This window comes from Rhinoraja longicauda, chromosome 6 (genome assembly GCF_053455715.1).
Source record: "Rhinoraja longicauda isolate Sanriku21f chromosome 6, sRhiLon1.1, whole genome shotgun sequence".
In the NCBI taxonomy this organism is placed as follows: Eukaryota; Metazoa; Chordata; class Chondrichthyes; order Rajiformes; family Arhynchobatidae; genus Rhinoraja; species Rhinoraja longicauda.
In genome coordinates this window covers 67985348-68009301 of record NC_135958.1, presented here as the reverse complement: position 1 = coordinate 68009301, position 23954 = coordinate 67985348, and the positions used below count along the sequence as shown (strand labels likewise).

At 47.1% G+C, this 23954-nt stretch overlaps 1 protein-coding gene across 1 annotated transcript in view; it reads left to right on the top strand.

The window, feature by feature from the left end:
- The window catches only part of myo15b (myosin XVB), a 149845-nt gene that overhangs the window by 49659 nt on the left and 76232 nt on the right, over nt 1-23954 (top strand). Inside the window, exons 24-30 of the mRNA XM_078401587.1 lie at nt 28-32; nt 550-612; nt 6610-6667; nt 7453-7623; nt 12081-12211; nt 17079-17174; nt 23543-23593. Of these exons, the coding sequence (XP_078257713.1) occupies nt 28-32; nt 550-612; nt 6610-6667; nt 7453-7623; nt 12081-12211; nt 17079-17174; nt 23543-23593 (575 nt within the window). The remainder of the gene's footprint in view (nt 1-27; nt 33-549; nt 613-6609; nt 6668-7452; nt 7624-12080; nt 12212-17078; nt 17175-23542; nt 23594-23954) is intronic.

Below are 23954 nucleotides of genomic sequence, written 5' to 3'. Positions count from 1 at the left end.
TGTTACCTTAGTTTCTTTAATTTTCAGAGTTGGTAAGAGACAGGTTTAAACAGGTGGAACTAGGCAGGGACACCATCTGGATTTAAATCTGCCCCAGCTTATATATAAATGCCCAGTGAAATTTATTAACTCAAACACAACAGTAAAATCCCCGTCTGATTTAGGTGAGTCGATGGTCTCAGTAGAAGAAGAACCCTGGAATTTGTCTTATTGTCTCTGAGTCGAGAAGAAGGATGTCATGATTTAAGTTGATCACTCAGGTAATAAAGTGAGGGTCAGGCTCGGGCATAATGCATTATACAGTGGGTAGTCTGTCAACGTCTCAGGTGGGAGGGGTGTGGCACTGGACTGTGGTCAGCACAAACGGACGTGCCCTGTGGCTCCCAGCTGAAGGGGATATGTCCATGTGACCGTGCCGGCACGCCCCAGGTGAATGGAAGGGTGGCGGCAAACGGGGCGGAGCATGGAGAGGTTGAACAAATAAGCAGGACTTAGCGGGTGGGAGCACTTGGATACGTGAGAGTCTGATACTTGAAGCTTTTGTCCTAGCTGATCAAGACCGTGGAATCAAAGGATACAAGGAGCAAGAGACGAGGAGGAGCGGTGGGAATGGTGAGTCCTGTATAGTTTCCATTCTTTCTCAGTAGCAACAAATGGCTATTCGGAGCCAAGATGAGATAAAAATGAGGAGACATTTCGTAATCTAATTAGAGAGTGAGGAATCTTTGGAATTAACTATTTAGTCGCTGAGCATTTTCAACCCTGAGGTTGGTAGATTTTTCGAGAGGAAAGGAAATTGAAAGACTGAGGGGGGGTTTGGCGCAGGAAAGTGGCACTGAGTAAAAGGTCGAACCGTGACCGTACTGAGTGGTGGAGCAGGTGCAAGGTGCCACAAGTTCCTTGGGCTGCAGAGAGCCTTGAGAGTGTCGTGGTTTCAGTGAAGTGCTGGAACTCCTGCACTCCCCCACCCTTCAGCTCTTCTTCGGGAGTTCAGATTCAGATTTAAATTCAGGATAATTTATTATCATATACACCAGGGTGCAATGAAATTCCTGCTTCACATGAAGTTCATAGCATAAACAATAAGTATAATTAAGTGGGCAAAACAGAATAATGCAAAGATTATAGTGAAATCTGAAATGGTACAAATCCCATTGGACCTCAGCCATCGGTACCTGCACAGGTCTCTTTTCCCAATCCAGAAACGCCATGCCTTTGATGTCACATGGGTTCTGGATCTCCTTCTCCTTCCTGATGCTTTCTGATAGAGATGGCAGCAGTCTCTTCATGGACATTAATGTGGACTTCAGGGCAGTGCAGCTTTTGTAGTTGTTGGCTGTGTGTCTTTGGGCTCTCTGTGAAACTTTATCCATGATCAACTACTTTTGTGGGCTGTTGGTGTTTTGGAGTCCGATTAAATGAGATAACAGCAGGTTTGTCAGGGATGGGAATCCAGCAGTCATCTGTACCTGTCATGTCGTGATTGATCAGGTCATCCTGGCAGTGTGCTGCACGATTTTGATGTAACCTAGGGCTTGGAACTTGACATTGCCATAAGGTCTGCTGCTTGTCTTCACGGTGGAAAGGGCTGGTGGATTTTGGTTTAGACTGGACTTTGCAAGGAAAGGACTTCTTGAGAGTTTGTTCCCCTTACTCCCTCTTTGCCAATCATACCTTTCAAGGATTATATCTATACTGATCGTGGCAATGATGTCACTGTGGGGAATGATTCTCCTGGGTGATTTCAAGGTCAGAGTACAGGGCAGCACAGTGGTGCAGCGATAGAGTTGCTGCCTTACAGCACCAGAGCCCCAGGTTTGATCCCGATGGGGTGCTGTCTGTGCGGAGTTTGTACGTTCCCCCTGTGGGTTTCCTCCAGGTGCTCTGGTCTTCTCCCACATTCCTAAGAAGTGCAAGTTTGTAAGTTAATTGGCTTCTGTAAGTTCCCCCTAGGGTGTAGGATGCGAAAGTGGGGTAACATAGAACAAGTATACAGGTGATTGATGGTCGGTACGGCCTCGGTGGGCCGAAGGGCCTATTTCCATGCTGTATCTCTATACTATACTAAACTAAACCAAACCAAACCAAACCAAACCAAACCAAACTAAATAAACCAGAAGCTTGATGGCCTGCATAGACTCGGTGGGCTGAAGGGCCTGTTTCCACGCTGTATCTCTAAACTCTGGATTCTCCTTGGCCTGGTCAGTAGGCTCCAGGATTGGGCTCCATGCTAGTTGTCCACTTGAGTAATTGGAGGGTCAAAATGGAGGCACAAGAGACTGTAAATCACGGAATGTAGAGGAACTCAGCAGGTCAAGCAGCATCTGTGGAGACAAACAGACGGTTAGGACTGAGAGTACAGAGGGAAGAGAGCCAGAGGAGAGAGGGAGGGACGAGGCAGGAGCTGGCAGGCGGTAGGTGGAACCAGGTGAGGAGGGGAATGATGTGCAGGTTGGACCAGGTAGAGGGAGGGAAAGATAGAGGTAGGCACAGGTTGGAAGGCCCCTCGATGTCTCCACTTACCACCTTTTGATCTCCTTCTGCCTCCACGTTCCCCTCCATCTGCCCATCACCCCCCCTTCCTCACCTGGTTCCCCCTATCTCTTGCCAGCTCTTGCATCGCCCCCACCTCTTCATACCATCTACTTCCCCTCTACACTCAGTCCTGATGCAGGGACACAAAACATTTACCATCTGCTGCCTGACTGACCATTGAGATCCTCCAGCATGTTATCGTTTTGCTAAACACAGAAAGTGCTGGAAACACTCAGCAGTTAGACAGCTTCTGTGGAGAGAGAAACCGAACTAACTAGACCAAGTGGACCCGTTGGACCCAAACCTCTCCTGCATTGGTACAGCACCCTCTCTTTCCCCCTCCCCACTCCCCCCTCCCCCCCTCCCTCTCCCTCCCTCCTTCCCCTCCCTCCCCTCCTCCCCCTCCCTCCCCTCCGCCTCCCTCCTCCCCTCCCCCACACCCCCTCCCTCCACCCCCCTCCCCTCTCTTTCTCCTCCCCCTCCCTTCACCCACCTCCCCTCCCCCCTCCATCCCCTTCAACCCCCCTTATCCTCCCTCCTTCCCCTCCCTCCATCCCCTCCCTCTCCCCTCCCCCTTCCCCTCCTCCTTCCCCTCCCCCTCCCTCCATCCCCTCCCTCTCCCCTCCCCCTTCCCCTCCTCCTTCCCCTCCCCCCCACTCCATCCCCTTCAACCCCCCTTATCCTCCCCCCTTCCCCTCTCCCTTCCCCTCTCCCTTCCCCTCCTCCTTCCCCTCCCCCTCCCCTCCCCCTTCCCCTCCCCCTTCCCCTCCTCCTTCCCCTCCCCCCCACTCCATCCCCTTCAACCCCCACTTATCCTCCCTCCTCTCCCTCCCTAGGAGATAGGTTTAAACTTTAAAATGTGAATAACTTTAAAAATATCACACCGATTTCAATGAAACTTCTTCCATTAGCACCAAAGGGACGACGGTGAGTAAGGTGGGCCTAAAATTGCCAAGCTATCATGTACCGTTTTGGCTGTAGTTCAAGAACAAACACTCAAACAAACAAACAAGAGTTTTAGTATACAGATGATTCAGGTTCATAGACCCTTCATCAGAACTGGGAAGGTGAGTAAACTAGTTAGTTTTAGAAGAGAGGAGAAGAGATACACAGGATAAAGGAAACATCGACTATAGGGTGAGGTCAAGTTTGCCATGGTAGCATAATGTTTGTGTAACTATGATAGATTAATAAGGGCACTTAGAAGGAGAGAGAACAAAGGGATCTGTAAAAGCTCTGATGCATTGCGGGGAATTGAAACCGAAAACAGAAAAATTGAAACACAAAACCTATCGAGCAATGAACCTGGAGAGAGAGAAACAGAGTAACTATTACAGTCAGATAATCTTAGAGCAGACTTGGTCATTCCTGATGGACACAGAGAGATTGTTGAATTCAGTACAGTGCCCGGAAGGCTGTAATGTGCCTTGGTGGAAGATGAGGTGCTGCCCCTCATGCTCATGTTGAGTCTCACGATAACTGCAGAGAGCCGCAGACAGTGAGGTCGGAGTGGGGTGGAGAACTCAAGTGGGAATCAAGAGCAGTGCAGTGGTGCACTTAGTGAGCTGCAACCTCACCGTACCAGAGACTCGGGTTCAACCCTGACCTTGTATGCTGTCTGTGTGGAGCTTGCACGTTCTCCCTGTGACCGTGTGAGTTTCCTCCGGGTGCTTCGGTTTCCTCCCACATCCCAAAGACATGTGGGTTTCAGGGAAAATTGTCCTCTGTAAATTTCACTTAGTGTGTAGGGAGTGGATGAGAAAGTAGGTTAACATAGAACTAGTGTGAACAGGTGTTGATGGTCGGCGTGGCTTGATGGGCCAAAGGGCCAAAGTGTAGTTTAGAGATACATTTCCATGCTGTATCTCTAAACTACACTAAACTAAACTAAACTAAACTAACCAGAGCTTAAGTTGCTCTTGCAAATTGAATGTATGTGTCCCGCAAAGCAATCACCCAATGTGCAGTGGAGGGCACAACTGTGGGCACTGAATGCACTGCACTTTAGTTTAGAGATAAAGCGTGGAAGCAGGCCCTTCGCCAACCGAGTCGTGCCGACCAGTGATCCCGGCACACTAACACTATCCCACACACACTTGGAACAATTTACTTTTTTTTTTATCAAGCCAATTGGCCTACAAACCTATACGTCTTTGGAGTGTGAGAAAGCCAGAGCACCCGGACAAAACCCATGCAGGTCACAGGGAGAACGTACAAACTCCGTACAGACAGAACCCGTGGTCAGGATCGAACCTGGGTCTCTGGTGCTGTAAGACAGCAGCTCTACTGCTGCGCCACTGTGCCGTAGTGGTATGTCGTGCACTAGACTGGAAAAAGTGCAAGCAAACCGCTGGGAGCAGTGAGCCTGGGGAGTGGGGTAGAGAGCAGGATCGTGGTCAAGCAGTAGGCGTGGGTCAACGGGAACACTACTGAAGTTCAGGCTTTCGACCTACCTCTTCTCCCCCCTCACTGTCTTCCTCTCCCAGCATCAGAACTGTCCTGCTTCCACCACTGACCCCAGTCCTCCCTAAACTCATGCAGTTGCTCCTGCCCAACTCACGATCTCACTCCTGACCCCTCTCCTGCCTCCATTCCTGACCCCATCACTGACTCCACTCCCAGTGTCACTCCTGATCTTATTAAAGTTTCAAGGTCAAGGTTTCTAGGTTTCAAGGTCAGTTTATTGTCACATGTACCAATTAAGGGACAGTGAAATTTGAGTTACCATACAGCCATACATCGTGAAAAGCAACAAGACACACACCCACATAAAGGTTAACATAAACATCCACCACAGCGAATTCCACATTCCTCACTGTGATGGAAGGCAATAAAGTTCAAACTTCTTCCTCTTTGGGAATGGCATTCCCATGTTTCCCTGCTCTAGAATCCACCTTCGCCCAGACTTCCAGCCCTGACTCAGGCCTTAGTCCTCCAAACAGCCCAATTTCACTCTTCCTTGACCTTGGTTTCACTCTTGCTCCTATTCCACGCCTCTCTCCTGTTCTTACTCCCTGACCTACTCCCAGCTGAAATCTGTTCTATTTCAGATTTACATGCCTGCTTTATTTCAGATTGACTCAATTTTAACTGGACTGCATGTGTCAGGTCAGTGCATTGAACCAGCCAGGGAACTGGGAACCCAGCTGATCAGAACAATGTGGCAGTTTCTATCCATCGAATAATCTTGTGATGCAAAGACCACCCCAGCCTAACTCACCTGAAAAAATTTGCTGAATTATCAGCAAGGGTCCTGGCTGACAATGATCAGGCAGAAAGTGCTAATACATGAAACGTCCTTTGGCCCACAATGTCTGTGCCGAACATGATTCCAAGTTAAACTAATCTTCTCTGTCTGCTCGTGATCCATATATCTGCATATCTATGTGCCTGTCTAAAAACTTCTAAATGTCACTATCATGTTTGTTTCCACCACCATCCCTGGCAGCATGTTCCAGGCACTCACCACCCTCTGTGTAAAAATACTTGCCCTGCACATCGTCTTTAAATTTTGCCCCTCTCGTCTTAAATCTATGCCCTGTAGTCTTTGACATTCCACCCTGAGATAAAGTTTACCCTTTCTATGCCTCTCGTAATTTGATTTATTTCCAGTCTCTGAAGTTCCAGGGAAAACCATCCAAGTGATATAATTGTGATATGTAATTCCCATTAGGCTTGTGAAAATCCTGAAATAAAATGTGATCAAATACAGTATGTAACTTTGCTGATCTTATACTTATATCCAGTGGGAATAATTATCAGTACAATGTTAGGTCGGGGTGAATAAGGGGAGACCCAGTTTCAATCCTGACTACGGGTACTGTGTGTTCGGAGTTGGTACATTTTTCCTGTGACCGCTTCGGTTTTCTCTGGGTGCTCTGATTTCCTCCCACACTCCAAAGACTTACAGGTTTATAGGGTAATTTGCTTTGGTAAAATTGCAAATTGTCCCTAGTGTGTAGAATAGTGTCCAGGGTGATTGGTGCAGACACAGTGGGCCGAAGGGCCTGTTTCCCCACTGTATCTCTAAAGTCTAGTTTAAAAGTCTAATGGCTCTCTCTTTCTTTCTACTAGGATGTTGGGTTGCTTGAGATCCCAGCGGAGCTGGCTGCTCTGTTACGGCTTGCAGATGGTAAGTGTGTGTGTGCGCAGTGAGAATGATGTGTGAATGTATGGGGGAGAAGCCCCATTCACTTATATGGGTGTATCGTACAATTCAGCCTAAGCTGTTGGCTGATGCATTCCACCTGGCCTTTGCTACAAATGAGTCTATGGTAACACAGGAACTGCTGATGTTGGCATTTTGAGCCAAACATAAAGTGCTGGAGTAACTCAGTGGGTCAGGCAGCGTCCGTGAGGGAATGTACAGGTGACATTCCGGTTCAGGAGTCAAGAATCAACAATATTTTATTGTCATATGTTGAGTTTGGTGGCATTGGCTCGGTTCCTTGGCCCAAACTGAAAATATTTCCGTGCCAATTTATGCTAAATTGGTAAAGATTGATGCCACCATTATGGTGCAGTTAGACTGTTTAGCCTCTAATAAAATCTGATTAGCATGGATAAGTTGGATCAAAGAGCCTGTTTCCATGCTGTGTGCCTCCATGCTCTATGACTAGATGGACAAATGCAGATGGTGGAATTTTGATTCTTGGTTCTTAAGTCGCAAACCGAAATGTTGCCTGTACATTGCCTCATCACAGATACCACGCCGCCAGATGGAACCAAGTGTGAAACGTGTTGTAATTCATCGCTTTCTCACAGTTTCTTGTCTAGAAATTCAGTAATCGTGTCCATCTCATCCCAAACATCTTCCTCTGTCCAGTTCCTGATTCCTCCCTCCATCCAGCAGCCCCTCTGGTCACCCCTGCCCCCAACAGCGATGCTCAACGCTCTCGTCTCCATTCTCAAGGGCAGCCCTCTTCTCCTCGATACCTCCACTCAGCCATATCTGCTGCTCCTACTGCAGTCTCCAAGTGCATCGAGAAATATGCGTTGGTCACCTGGAGATAAATTCGAATCCCAGCACGGCATCTGGGGAACTTAAGTTCAAACAATTTAAAAAAGACTTGTCAGATGGAAGTCTCAGTAAGGGTGACCATGAAGTTACCTGATTACCAGAAAAATCCACTTGATTTCTATTGACCTGCACCTGAACAATGCCTATCTCTGGGCCCAGAATTACTGGATTAGCACAGCCAATGGCTGATTGCCATCTGCTCTCTAAAATGTTCTAGTGAGCGTAAATAAGGATGGTGAACGAAGAACTCAATAGAAACATCCTGCACCATGTACCACACACTACACCACGTACATTGAAAGCCTTGTCTCCTCCATTTCATTCTCTCCCATCTCCTTCCACCCATATCCACCCATCCAGCTTTACATTTCACTCCTCTTCTTTCCATATCTGACTCCCTTTTATTCTATTTTCATCTCTAGCCATCTTACTCCATCCATCTGCCGGCCACCCTTCTCATCGCTCATTTGCCAGGCTTTGACACATCCCTCAATTCTCTTTTCCAGCTTTCTCCCCCTCCACTACATCAGTCTGAAAAAGGGTCCCAATCTGAAACATCGCCTGTCTATTTCCCTCCATAGGCATTGCGTGACTTGTTGAGTTCCTCCAGCAGTTTGATTTTTGTTCAAGATTCCAACATCCTTAGTGTCTTTTCCCAATTGCCTTCATTAACCCCTCCCATATAATACTCAGTCAATTTCCAGTGAATTTTGTTCTGCTTGGTTGTATTATGGCGGCCATGACCGCTCTTAATTAATTATGATTAAGAACATTCAAACTAGGAGCAGCAAAACACCTTACCATCCTTTGAACCTGCTTCACCATTCAGTATGATTCTGTTCTCTGCAACTGTAAAGTCCACTTTGTTTGTGTTGGCCTTGAATATATCTTTCTATGCAAAAGACAAGAGTACATGGCCCTTTGAGAGAACAAATTTCTTCCCATCATATCTCAAAATGTGTGGCTCCTTCTTCTGAAACCATACCCCATTAGTTCTAGATTACTGCACTGGGAGAAATGTCCTCTCAGCACCCACCTTGCCAATCCCCCTCAGAGCCATATACACCTTAAAAACATCACCCCACATTCTTCTCAAATAAGGGCCCAACATGCTCAACCTTTCTTTATAAACCTACCCATCATCGGAGGAACATTCTCTGTGAGCCTTCTGAACAGAAGTATATTCCTCCTTAAACGGTGAGCCCAAATCAGCAAACAGTTTCCCAGATGCCTCAACAGCTGCAGCAGAGCTTCCCTTCTTTTACATTCACACGGATCGTACTGGAGACCAGAGTCCCATCTGCCTTCCTAATGACTGCACAACCCGTTAACATTCTGCAAGAACAATCAGATAGTTCTGTAAACTCCTGGGTTTCTCAGTGGGTGAGAAACAGTTGTTTCAATTGGAAATCAAACAATTTACTACCCTTCAAGGGTCAATAAACCACACACCCACCGCTGATATATTTTCCTTTCCCTTCCTTATCTCACCAAAACTAATTCTGGAATTTGATCTGATGCAATATCACCTCACCACGTTGATCTCATCCTTTGTTAATAGAACAACCCCGCCTTCTTTTCCTTTCTGCAACACCTCATGAAATGTCAATCACCCCTGAATGTTCAGTTCCCACCTTTGGTAATCTTGCAATCATGTCATCGAGTCAGAGACAAGTACAGCAAGCAAACAGGCCCGTTGGCTCATTGAGTCTGCACAAACCCTCAAGTACCCATCTTACACCAATTCTAAATGTGTAGGAAGTAACTACAGGTACTGGTTTACACCGAAGACAGACATAAAATACTGGTGTAACTCGGCGGGTCAGGCAGCATCTCTGGAGAAAAGGAGTAGGTGATGCTTCAGGTCTTGAGTCTGAAGAAGGGTCTCGACCCAAAGTATCACCTATTCCTATTCTCCAGAAATGCTGCCTGACCCGTTAAATCACACCAGTATTTTGTATCTATTTTACGGCAATCCCACATTAATCCAATTATTTATTCTACTCACTTTCTCTTCAACTTCCACCAGATTCTACACTGACCTACAATTTACAATGGCCAAGGAACCTACCAACCTGCCCATCTTTGGGATGTGGGAGGAAATTGGTGCTCCCAGGGGAAAGCCAGGCATGTCACAGGGAGTATGTGCAAACTCCATGCAGGAAGCACCAGTGGTCAGGATTGAATTCAGATCTCTGAAGCTCAGTGGCTGTGGCTTTACTAGCTGTGCCACCTCAATCTATAATGTCTATTGGATCACATCCATTTATTTATTTTAATACCCTTACTTCATTCTCATGAGAGTGCTATGTGCATTCAGAAAAAAAAAGAGAATGTCAGTGTATTTGGAGGAAGAAATATCTCTATATTTTGGAAATGCAATGTATTCAGAGAATAAAATGGCAGTGAATTTGGAAAATGGAATCTGTGTCTATTCGAGGAATCTATCATTGTATATTATTGTACGTGGGGAATGGAATTTCAGTGAATTTTGAGAAAGATGTGTCAGTGTATTTGCCAAATGGAATGTCAACTTATTTTGAGAATTAAATTATGAATGGAATTTCTGTGTATTTCAGTGGATTTCCATGAATAATAATGATCCACTGGCATTTCACTGCCAAAGGGCACAGAAATTTAGTGTGGCATTTGGAGAGTTTACACACTTGGGGAGTGGAAGGCACTGCATTTTGAGAATAGAGCACCGGTGTATTTAAGAATGAGGAAACTATTGTACTTGGAGCATAAAGGCTGTGTGGGCTTGAAATGTTGGTGCTTATCAGTGGTATGTGGAGGGAAAGAACTTCAGGTACATTTTAAGACTGGAATATCTGCGCATTTAGGAAATCAAATGTTATTTATATTTGGCGATTGGAATATTAATGTGTTTAGATATTGATTTCTCACGATATTTAGTTCAGTTTAGTTTAGAGATACAGCGCGGAAACAGGCCCTTTGGCCCACCGAGTCCGCTCCCACCAGCGATCCCCGCACATTAACACTATCCTACACACACTAGGGACATTTTTACACATACACCAAGCCAATTAACCTACAAACCTGTATGTCCTTGGTGTTTGGGAGGGAACCGAAGATCTCGGAGAAAACCCATGTGGTCACGGGGAAAACGTACAAACTGCGTACAGGCAGCACCCTTAGTTGGGATCGAACCCGGGTCTCCGGCGCTGTAAACACTGTAAGGCAGCAACTCTACTACTGCTCCACCGTGCTGCCCTAATTTGTGGAGTTCAATGACACAGAATTTGGATTATTATTGTATTTAGAAGATGACATATTTGTATATGGAGATTGAAATGCTGGTGCATTTGGGGAGATTATCAGCAGTGTGTTTGGTGAATGAAAAATCAGATTAAGACTAAATTTAGACTAAATTTTACGTGTAGTCGTGACAGTGTATTATGTGGATAGAATGTCAGTTTATTTGAGAGGTGGTACCTCAGTGTGTTCAGGAATTGGAGTGCAAGTGTCTTACTTTTTTGTGGAAAAGAATTTCAGTGCATTTGGGGCAAGAATAGATTCATTGAGTCAGACGGCACAGAAACAGCTCATTTTGACCATACCAACTAAGATACTCATCGAAGCTAGACCCATTTGCCTATGTTTGACCCATATCCCTCCAAATCTTTCCCATCCATGTACCGGTCCAAATGTCTTTTAAATGTTATTCCTCTATTTGCCTCAGCCACTTCCTCTGACATTTAAGTACCACCCTCTGCATGGAAAATGTTGCCCCTCAGGTTCAAGTTCAATCTTTCCCCTCTCACCTTAATCCTATGCCACTAGTTTTTTATTCCCCAACCCGATGAAAAAGACTGAAAATGCCCTCCATGAATGTCTGTGTATTTGGGAAATATAATACTGTTGATATATGTACCTTGATTTGTCAAGTAAATTTGTGTAGTTTGTGCGTGGAATGTATATATTATAACAATGGAGTGTCAGATTATTGAATGATGTGCTGTATTTGCATAAAGGCATTGGAATTTCAGTATGCATTTTGCATGTAATACCAGAGACCTTGAACATGAATGTCTCTATATTTTGAGAATTGAAAGTTAATATATTTGGAGTACATATTCGTGTACTTGTTGAAAGGTTCATTGGAAAATTTGGCATCCATTTTAGTCATATTCACAGTCCAAGTTGCTAGGTGTGGTGCTTTAAGTTTGTGTTCATATGAATATGACATGTGAATAATGTACTATTTTTATACCTTGACCTTGTGTCACGACGACATGCTTTTCATGGTTACGCAAGTGACTGCAGAGGCTGGAATCTCCAGCAAAAAAAAGGAATTCAGTGAGTCAGGCAGCATCTGAAAAAGGGTCCCAACCTGAAACGTCGTCTGTCCATTTCAATCGTCAGGAGCTCCTTGACTCATTGAGTTCCTCCAATAGTTTGATTTTTTGCCATGCTTATTTCTTAATTTCAGTGATCGTCAGTTGGGAATCTTTGATCAGCACCATTGATACTATTGCTGTGACTGTTTTTTTTTCCCCCCCAGCATCTCCTTCATCCTTTATGAATCAGGTGACTGAGGTTTCCCCACCACAGGTTAAGGCGATCATCAATCACTCGCTCCCTGCAGATCTGAACGACCACCCCTTCAGTAAATTCATCAATGACCATTTCCAGGTACAGTAACACACTCTAGATTTCAAGACTTACTGACGGTCAGAGGTGGGACTTATATTGTGTGTGGGGCAAGGAGGATTTCCACCCTTGGACCCCCAGTGTTTGTGTGAGCGCCTGATGAGTTTGACTGTACCAAGAATCCCGCACGAATCTTGACTACCATAGAGCAAGGCCTGACCCCTGGTGTCCAGGTGTCGAGATTCATGTGGCAAGCTCTACAGTTCAACTCCCGTGAGGATTTTACAACACAAAGAAGCACCCGTGCCTTCACTGAGTTGGAGGATAATCGTTCAACCACTCGTGATAAATATGAACATTTTGACCGTTTCCCCGAGATATTTTTGGCTCACACCAATGTGGAATTCACTATCCATGATGAATGGGACCAAACAGAGCATTCAGTGAATCACGGGCAAACCAAGCATTGCCAAACTCAGACCATTGCAAAATTCTTCTCCATGGTTTCAGCTGCCTGTAGTGGAATTGGAAAAGATGACTTCCTCAACAGATGTGGATCTCAATGTCAAGAGAGTCAAGAGTGTTCAATTGTCACATGAATGGGACCGGAACATTTCAATTATTACATGCAATAACACAATAAATAAATATACAATAAATTGTCAGCCTGACCATAATAGTATAAGTGAAAGTATGTAGTGCAAACTCAACAGTACAAAGGACATAGTAGTTTGGTGCTGAGGTAGAGTTGTAGTTAGGGTTGTACAGGGTAATTCAAGAACCTGATATTGATGGGAAGTCGATGTTTTTGAACCTGGTGGTCTGAGGCTCCTGCACCTTCTCCCCAATGATAGCAGTGAGATGAGAGTGTGGCCAAGGGTTCACTGCTCCCAGGACTCTAGACAGCGGTCTGTCACCCTCTCACTTACAGCTTGGGATACCTGCACTGGAAGCAACTTCATTGAGGAGAAAAATATATTTTACTAGAACACAGGAGAAATATTAGAGGAAAACATTGATGCGTAAATTAGCGTAAGTTAAATTTAAAGGAAGAACTCTGGGATGTTTCCCAGGCTGCCTTTTGAAACAAGGCTGAAGATAGCGAGAGTGGGTGGGTACAAGTAGTCTGTTTTCTTTATTCAAGTAGGGTAGCTGCTGAGACAGATAATTATAGGCTAACGAGATTTATGTCAGTCGTAAGGAAGTAACTGGAAAAAGTTCTGAGCAGCAGGATCAATCTACACTTACAAAGGTCGGTGTTTGTTGGTGGGAGATCCTGTCTGACTAACTTGATTGGGATTTTCAAGTATGTAACTAAGTACAATGTAGCTGACAAAGCCAATATGGGTCTTAGTGATGCATTTAACATGTCCCACTGGAAAGGTGGTCCAGAAGGTCCAAAGGTTAGTCCCGGAAATTTGATTTCCCGGTTGCTCAGCACTTCCATTTCCCTCCCATTCCCAATCTGACCTCTCTGTCCTGGGCCTCCTCCATTGTCAGAGTAATGCCAGTGCAAATTGGGGGAACAGCACCTCATATTTTGTTTGGGTAGATTACACCCCAGTGCTATGAACATTGACTTCTCTAACTTCAAATAGCCCTTGCTTTCCCTCTCTCTCCATCCCTCCCCCCAGTCTTACTGTCTCTGACTACATTCTATCTCTGTCCCGCCTAGTCCCCTGACAACAGTCTGAAGAAGGGTCTCGATCCAAAACATCACCCATTCCTTCTCTCCAGAGATGCTGCCTGTCCCGCTGAGTTACTACAGCATTTTGTGTCTAAATTGGATCCAAATCTAGCCTGGTAATAGGAGGCAGAGGGTGATGGTGTGTTTACCAGCCACTCTTTGTCCTGCCTCACCTCATTTCCAGCTTTCTTCCCCTCCCCCTGAAACAACACCTATCCATGTCCTCCAGGGATGCTGCCTGATCCGCTGAGTTACTCCAGCACTTTGTGTCCCTTTGTGTAAACCAGCATCTGCAGTTTTCCTGTTTCTTTGTTTAAATAGTGCCTGGATGCTCCAGTGAGAAGTATTTTAGTACTAGAGGGGTTGGATATGATGAAGCACCTTGTCATTAAGAGGCTGGTCATAAAAGTTGAGTTCGGAAGTAAGAGTTTTAGTGGTGAAGTTGGGTTCATAGAGAACGTGGCGTTATAATTCTGTTGGGTTGGAATTTGATGGGTACATTAGTACCAGAGGGAAGGATTTCAATCGGACACTTGGATACTGGGGAACCAGATTCTCACAGAAGAACAGGAGTACTAGTAGGATTGGCATTAATGGGCATGTTGGGCACCAATGTTAATGGGCTTCAGTCTGATGCCATGCTGACCATGAAGGTCCAATTAGAACCTATTCCTGGTGATCAGTGTCAGTAAATGTCACCAGCCCAGTGAACTCCAGTGCAGCCATTATCACTCAGAATAAGAGTAGCAAACAAAAATGGAAGAATAAAAATATCAGACAGTTTAGATTCCAGTTATTGCTCTCAAATCTACAGGAGCTAAGCACTTCTACAGATTCCGTCAGGGGGAAATTAGGGTGTGGTTTGAAAAATGCAACATTTATTTGATTTATGGTTGTGACGGGAAATTGGAGTTGGAGATGAGAAAAGACAATTATTACGTTATTCCCAGAGAATTATCCCGTATTATGTTTTTCCCAGAGAAAGGTTAGAGTCAGCTCACGTGAGCAATGTAATTTAAGTTGTACTGCATTTGGAAGCACTTTAGTCATTTCTTGGAAATGTAATCTCATTGTGGGGAAATTAAGACATGGTCCAAATCTTAATTACCTGATTACAACAGTTATGTTGCTACCTCCAGCAGAACAGCCAATACTTGCCCAATATTTCCAAGGGTGTGTTCTTCTGATATTCTAGTCAATCATTTCTAGAAATATTCTAAATGTACTTTAACAACCTATTAGTTTCAGTAATATCCATAAAACATGTAATAAAAGTTTATGACGCAGTAAAAATGTTTCTTCTATTTGTGGGCAGAAATCTGTGGTGTTTTCCAAATGTAGTGAATAAGTAAACATGATGCCCCCATGTAATGACCAATCTTAAATAGGGCAGCCAGTGTTAATTGGGTTGAAGTAGAAACAATTGTATCCATTCCAGTGCATTCCAATGCTGTCTCTGGAGTCTACATTCTTCCTGAGACTACATGAGTTTAACCTGGCTGCTCCCTCATGCTGATAGAATAATTAGTTACTGTGAACCATACCTCAGTGTAGGCAAAAGAATCAAAGGGGTAATGTTGCGATGCCAAATGTCCAAGATGCCTGGCAGAGTCATGAGTTGGCAGAGAGGTTGTGGGCGTAGACTGGATGAGTCATTTGATGTGAGGGTATTTGCCTTTGAAGGATCATAGGATTGGACAGGGAGTAGATCCAGAAGCCACTCACACTTCAGGAGTGCCCTGGTCCCACCCAAACAGATCACTGGTCAGGTGGCCATGGAAACCACCAATAAGTCAGAATTACCAGACACAGTGGGGCAGTGGTAGAGTTGCTGCCTTACAGTCCCAGGGACCTGGGTTCGATCCTAACTACGGGTGCTGTCTGCATGAAGTGTGTACATTCTCACAGTGACAGCGTGGGCTTTTTCCGAGTACTCCGGTTTCCTCCCACATTCCAAATACATGCTGGTTTGTAGTTAATTGGCTTCTTCTGTAAATTGTTCCCAGTGTGTAGGATCGAACTAGAGTACGGCTGACTGCTGGTGGGTGTGGACTCAGTGAATGGAAGGGCCTGTTTCCACGCTGTGTCTTTAAACCAAACTAAACTAAACTAAGTCCTCAGTTAGCAGGAACCAGCAGACAAGGGTTCTAGGCTACAGTCTTATAAAATAATCTTGGCTACTGTCAACGACATGACAGTATGACCTGGGAGGAGAGAGCATCAGTTACCAAGAACACTCCGCATGATGCAGGTATGATTAAGGTCCAGGCAGAGATGTACCAGCACATTGCAGATGGAATTTGCGGTGCCGTAATGTACCAAATATAATGTCTGATTGGAACTACTGTGGTAATTGGTAAGAGCTATTGCCAATGTTAAATTTTCTAGCAATTTGTTATATCTGTAACATGGAATAATATGCATTTGTGGGTAAGGATAGCTATGAAGACAATCAGGTTAAAGTTACAATCGCAAAATCAGCAGTTAGCAGGACTTGAGTGTAGAACTTAGGAGTCAATACAAATATACTGAATTTATACTTAGATAGAAAATGGCGGATTTAGAAACGACACCTTGTAGCTTGTAGCTTGTCCTTGCCTATTTTATATTTTGAGCCACCAAGTCTGATCTGGAGAAATCTCTCTCAAAGGATATTCTGATGTGGCACCTCAACTGCCAATACTGAGCATTTGGTTAGGATTATAAGTCATAGTCTTACAACATGGAAACAGGCACTTCGGTCCAACTTGCCCACACCAGCCAACATGTCCCATCTACACTAGTCCCACCTGCCTGCATTTGGCCCATATCCCTCTAATCCTACCCCACCCATGTACCCTAAATGTTTCTTAAATGTTGTGATTGTACCTGTCTCAACTATCTCCTCCGGCAGCTTGTTCCATGCACCCACTATCCTTTGTATAAAAAAAGTTACCCCTTAGGTTCCTAGTAAATCTTTCCCACCTCATTTTAAACCTTTGTCCTCTGGTTATCGATTCCCCTACCCTGGGCAAGGGACTCTGTCCGATACATTCCTCTCATAATTTTATACACCTCTATAAGATCATTAAAGTAAACTTTATGACCAGAAGAAGCATTATTGAAATTAATAGTGGTTTTAATGGTGGTTTGGTGAATAAAGGTCATGCTCTGTACAACATTTAAAGTGCAATTTTTGGTTGCTGCTGTGCCACAAGTATATTTATTCCATTTTTTGCCTAGGTCCCTCAGTTTCAAGCGCTGGACCAAGCTCTGCAGCAACCACTCACTCAGCTGGAACGAACAGAGCGACATGCAGCTCTGGAGCTCTTCAAATTGGTGAGTACCAGCTCTCACAGTCCACAGTTAACCTGCAGCCTGGTGAGTCCCTGCCACTCTTTACAGGTATATCTCTCATGATTCCTGCCTCCCTTCGTTTCACGATTGTCACCACCGGCAGCACAGTGGTGCAGCAGTAGAGTTGCTGTCTTACAGCGCCAGATACCCAAATTCAATCCTTACTAGGGGTGCAATCCGTATGGAGTTTGCACGTTTTCCCTGTGACCGCATGGGTTTCCTCCCACATTTCAAAGACGTGCAGGTTTATAGGTTAACTGGGTTCTGTAAGTTGGCCCTAGTGTGTGAAAGATAGAACGAGTTTACGGGTGATTGTTGGTCGGCACGGACTCGGTGGGTCAAAGGGCCTGTTTCCATGCTTTATCTCCAAACTAAACTACACCGAACCAACCTTGGATTCTGAAGCACCCGCCTCCTGTTACTTTGCTTTGTTTCATTCACCTGTAGGCATTGTCTCTTGAAAAGGTAAACCTGCGAGAATAGGTGAACAGAAAAGGTAATCTGGGGGCACAAGAGACTGTAGATGCTGGAATTAGTAGCAATAATAAAGGGAGAGTAGGTGGAGGAACTCAGCAGGTCAGGCAGCATCTGTGGAGCAGATAGTCATCTAGGGAGTAGGAACTTCAACTGCAAAGTCCATGAAACAACATTGTCAGAATTTGATGCTGCAAGTCAAGTCAAGTCAATTTTATTTGTATAGTATGGCGAGTCCGGAAACTTGTTGGTTGTAGAAGAAGTTTATTGCAGCCGCAATATTCGAATACAGAGTTAAACAACAAGGTAAAGGACAACCATCAAAAACTTACTGTCTTCTTCGAAGACTTCGCTGAACTAACTATTTCGGGCGCCAAACGCGCACATGACATCGCTGGCCAATCAGCGATGTCGCTCCCTGGACCAATCCCCATGGTCGCGTTCACACGTGACCTCGCTGGCCAATCCGAGGGTTCGACGACCTGGACCATTCTCTATGGTCGCTACATGACCCCCCCCCCAGAACCCGAGGTGCGGAACCTAGCAGGGAGCCGGATTTCGCGACCATAACGAGTACGGAGAGGGACAGCCTGAACCACAGGAGCCGGGGGTTCCGGACTTGGCGGAACAGCCGGAACGGGAGGTCCTGGAGGAACTACCGGAACGGGGGGTCCTGGAGGAACTGCCGGAACGGGGGGTCCTGGAGGAACTGTCGGAACGGGGGGTCCTGGACTGAGCGGAACTAACGGAGGTCGGCCTCTCCTAGGGGTTTGACCGACCAGGACTGGTTGATCCGGATCCAAATGTGCAGGTTTGAGCCGGGACACCGAGACGAGCTCACTCTTGCCGCACATGTCTAAGGTGAAGGTAGCCGTTCCCTTACGCAAAACCCGGAACGGCCCTTGATAGACCCTCTGCAACGGGGCGCGATGGGAATCTTTTCGCAGAAAAACGAACTCACAGTCCTTCAGGGAAGGCGGTTCATGTACCATGGGACACCCATGACGTGAAGTCGGAACTGGAGCCAGGGAGCCCACCCGTTCCCGGAGAGATGCTAACACTGATGGGACTGTAGGCAGCTGGTCTGAAGGGTCCGGAAACAGATCTCCGGGTACTCGAAGTGTCGAGCCATATACTAGCTCTGCGGACGACGCACCGAGATCTAGCTTAGGAGCAGTCCGGATGCCCAAAAGAACCCAAGGGAGCTGGTCTACCCAGTCCGGGCCTTCAAGCCTTGCACTGAGGGACGCCTTAAGTTGGCGGTGGAACCTTTCTACGAGTCCATTTGCCTGGGGGTGATATGCAGTCGTGGGTTGTAACTTGGACCCGTACAGTTCTGCGAGCGCGGCTCAGAGGGACGAAGTGAATTGTGGGCCTCTGTCAGTGGTAATAACTGCCGGGACCCCGAAACGAGCTACCCAATGAAGGGCCAAAGTCCTAGCACAAGACGCTGACGAAATATCAGACAATGGGAAAGCCTCTGGCCACCGGGTGAACCGATCCACCACCGTGAGGAGGTGGGTGTAGCCCCGGGAGGAAGACAAAGGACCGACCAAATCCACGTGGATGTGGAAAAAACGAACAGCCGGGACCTCGAAATCCTGTACGGGGGGCTGGACATGGCGCTGGACTTTAGCGGTCTGACAGGGAACGCAGGCACGCGCCCAACCCGCTACCTGTTTCCGTAGGCCATGCCAGACAAACCGAGCTGCTACCAAAGCAGAGGTGGAGCGGATGGACGGGTGCGCCAGCCCATGAATGGCATCGAAAACCCGGCGCTGAAGGGAGGGCGGTACTACCGGCCTGGGACGGGGAAGAGAAACATCGCACCAGACTTTTGTGCCTTCTGACCCACAAGCTACCTGGGCCAACTTCAATCCCGAAGTGGTGGACTGGTATGCCGAAGCGGTATCCGCTAGAAGCTGTGCCTCCGCAAGCTCTTGGGGATCCACTTCGCAGTCCACCGCCGAAATAGGGGGAAAAGCAGGTCTAGACAGGGCGTCAGCAACGGCATTAAGCTTACCCGCGACATGACGGACATCGGTGGTGAATTCGGAGATAGCAGTCAGGTGCCGCTGCTGGCGGGCCGACCATGGGTCAGACAATTTGACAAAAGCAAATGTTAATGGTTTATGGTCCGTAAAGGCTACAAATGGGCGGCCCTCAAGGAAGTACCTGAAATGACGAACAGCTAAATAGAGGGCCAAAAGCTCTCGGTCAAATGCGCTATACTTCAGCTCAGCCGAATTTAGTTGCCGGCTGAAAAACGCCAAAGGCTGCCAACGGCCACCGACCTGCTGCTCCAGAACCCCGCCCACCGCCACGTCAGAGGCGTCAACCGTCAGGGCCGTGGGGGCGGAGGGGCTCGGGTGGACCAACATGGTGGCGTCTGCCAAAGCTGTCTTAGCTGCTGTAAAAGCCGACTCTGCGGTCCGGGACCATATCAACTCTACCGGATTCCCTGCAAGGCATTGGAAAAGCGGGCGCATGACTCGCGCAGCTGCCGGGACGAACCTATGGTAGAAATTAACCATACCTACGAACTCCTGCAGCCCTTTTACTGTGGTGGGCCTAGGAAATGCCCGGATAGCCTCCACCTTTTCGGGCAAAGGGGAGGCGCCGGCAGGGGTAATTCTGTGCCCTAGAAAATCAAGAGCAGGAAGGCCGAATTGACATTTGGAGGGTTGGATTATGAGCCCGTGGTCTTGGAGCCGCTGGAAAACGGTCCGCAAGTGGGCCTGGTGTTCCTGTACTGAGGTGCTGGCAACCAGGATGTCGTCTAAATAAATAAACAAAAAGGGTAAATCCCGGCCCACGCGGTCCATCAGTCGTTGGAAAGCCTGTGCCGCGTTCTTTAAACCGAAAGGCATACGCAACCATTCAAACAACCCGAACGGAGTAATCGTTGCAGTTTTCTGTATGTCCTCTGGTCGCACCGGGATCTGGTGGTATCCTCGCACCAAATCGATTTTGGAGAACACCACCGCTCCTTCCAGCCCAGATGAAAAGTCCTGTAGGTGCGGTATGGGGTAGCGATCAGCCGTGGTGACAGCATTGAGACGCCGATAATCGCCACATGGTCTCCACCCCCCAGATGCCTTGGAGACCATATGTAACGGCGAGGCCCACGGGCTGTCAGACTGACGAACAATTCCCATTTCCTCCATCTTCCTGAACTCTGCCCGTGCCACCACCAGTTTGTCTGGCGGTAGCCTCCTGGCCCGAGCGAAAACAGGAGGGCCTTCGGTGCGGATGTGATGGACCACGCCGTGCTTGGCCGATGACGTGTCGAAACGTTGAATGAGCAGCTCTGGAAACTCCGCCAGAATCTCAGCATACGAGTCGGGGGCCGCGACGACGGCCTGGACAGTAGGGCTGGGCGAGGAGGCGATTGTCGGAGCGACGTGCTCATCTTCGGCGGAGGGTCGGAGGTCGTTACCGCGGACATCCGGGACCAGTGAAAAAGCCCAGAGAAAATCTGCTCCCAAGATCGCTTGTTTGACGTCGGCTATGATGAATGGCCATTCGTACGTGCGGAGGCCTAACACAAGGGACATCTTCCGTATACCGAAAGTGCGAATTGGGCTGCCATTAACCGCGATGAGGGTGGGACCTGTCTTACCCGATCTGGTTTCGAGGTCGGTCGGCGGCACTATACTGACGATGGCTCCCGTGTCCACCAAAAATTCTGTGTCCGTGAATCGATCATGGACATAGAGGCGCCGGTTCTGGCCAATCGTAACTGCCCCTATGTACGATCGGCCGAGGCATTTCCCGCAAAGGTACAAGGTGAGCGCAGTTGCGGGATTCGCTACCCCATCGTAGGTGATAATAGCACCAGCCGCGCTTGTGCGGATCTTTTTGGCGGGCTTTCGGAGAATTGGCGGGAGACGTGGCGCCATCTTGCCGTCGCTGTGGCGTGGTCACTGATGTCGAGACCTTGTTGATCGAACCGCTTGCCTGGTCCTTTGCCTTGTTTTTAGCCGCTATGAGCGTGTCTGCTTTCGCTGCATATGCTTCGGGGTCCTTAAAAGAACAATCCGTGAGCAGCAGTCGGACATCCTCAGGAAGCTTCTCGCGGAATGCCTGTTCGAACATAGGGCAATCCGTATGCTCACCGGCTAGCATCATCATTTCGGACATGAGGACGGAAGGCAGTCGGTCTCCAAGATCCGGTAGGTGCAGAAGTCTTGCCGCACCACCATGCTTATTAAACCCGAAGATTCGCAGTAATACTTTCTTCAGGGCCTCGTACTTGCTTTCCGCAGGTGGATTAACGATGAACCGCATCACGCGCGTGGTCGTCTCCGATGATAGAGCGCTGACGAGGTAGTAATACCTCGTGGAGTCGTCCGATATCTTCTTTATATGAAATTGAGCTTCGGTGTGTATAAACCAAGATTGCGGTGCGTGCGTCCAAAACCACGGAAGGTGAACGCTTACCGCGCTTGACTCCGGTGTGCCCGGCGCGGCCATCGCCGACGAGGCGTCGGGTCCCTGCATAGTCGGTGATCGTCCAGATCACGTCGGGGTCACCAATATGGCGAGTCCGGAAACTTGTTGGTTGTAGAAGAAGTTTATTGCAGCCGCAATATTCGAATACAGAGTTAAACAACAAGGTAAAGGACAACCATCAAAAACTTACTGTCTTCTTCGAAGACTTCGCCGAACTAACTATTTCGGGCGCCAAACGCGCACATGACATCGCTGGCCAATCAGCGATGTCGCTCCCTGGACCAATCCCCATGGTCGCGTTCACACGTGACCTCGCTGGCCAATCCGAGGGTTCGACGACCTGGACCATTCTCTATGGTCGCTACAATAGCACATTTAAAAACAACCCATGTTGACCAAAGTGCTGTACATCTGATTAGGTACTAAGGAAAAAAATGAAACATACAGTAGCACGCAAACAGTTCACAGCGCCTCCTCAATGAGCCTCAAACGCTAGGGAGTAGAAATAGGTTTTGAGCCTGGACTTAAAGGAGTCGATGGAGGGGGCAGTTCTGATGGGGAGAGGGATGCTATTCCACAGTCTAGGAGCTAAGTGACACTAAAGAGTTACAGATTCTTCCAGAAATCTCAATGTAGCCTAGCAGGTGCAATCTCTGCATTCAGCTCTTGAAGGGACATCTAACAATACAAGCAGCACTCTTGTAGTTACAACGCTATGTTCCTGTATGAAGTAAGAGATTGGAGAGCATTGCAGGAATATAGTGGCCCCCAGTTACAAACAATGTCTGCAGGAGTAAGATGCTTGTGCAGCGGCCACGAACAACACACCCCCGAGCTGTAGCCAGGCGTTCTTGATGGAAATATGCCACACCGAAATCTTTGTGAGTGCGGTCCGTGAATGTTTGCGCTTTATAAAAGCCTGCAATCCAGGCAAATCCTGGCACCCACTCCGCCTGCGGGCGGAAGCGGGAATTGGGTTTCCGCACTTTGTGGATGGAGCCTGGGTGACGCTGAAATGCAGCAGCGAGCAGCAAACTCTGAGTTGTGGTGACGATCAGTAGCAGCAACGTGGGATGCTCCTGAGGCTAGGAAGCTGAGAGGGACCATGACTTTGTGCTCCATGGGCAAGAGGTTGTGTCTGAAATGTAAGAGGTCATGGTTCTCAGTGAAGACAAAAAACACTACAGTTGATTGTTGGCCCTTTAAACTCCACAGTTTCAGGGTAAACAGGAGCAGTAAAGCTGCATTGTCTGGGAGAGTTAAGAGCTGTCACCTCACAAGCAAGCGAGGTTGGAACTCTCACTGCAGGTGAATCTTGAGTGTTATGTCATTTGGAGAGTGAAAATTGTGGTAGGGAGAACGAAAGTGCCGCCAAAAAGCGCAGAATCACTTTACTCTGGATTAACATCGTTTCCACTCAGAGGTTTGATGAATATCAGAACAGTGACCAAGGCCTGAGTGACATGCTCATGGTTTGAAGCTTGGAAATGTTTCACTGATCATTCCTCTTTGATGATAATCTTCACTATTGTAATCCTCACCCTTCATTGGGTAAATATCAACCGCCGATCTTCATTTTGGAAGGCAGGCCCAGATTTCATCCAGCTGCACAGAACCTTTCTTTACTGTGTTTTACTTGTGATGAAGCAAGTGCGCATTGTTGCTTTCATTGTTTGTAACTGTCTTGCTTTACGCGGAGTTTGACACCAAGTCCCGCTCTATTCACTGTTAAATTCCTGCTTTTCCCTTTTCGTAATGGTGTTATTCTGTCTGTTGACATCTGTTTGACACCATTTGAAATGGTTCAACAGTCAGACATTATCGTGATCTCAT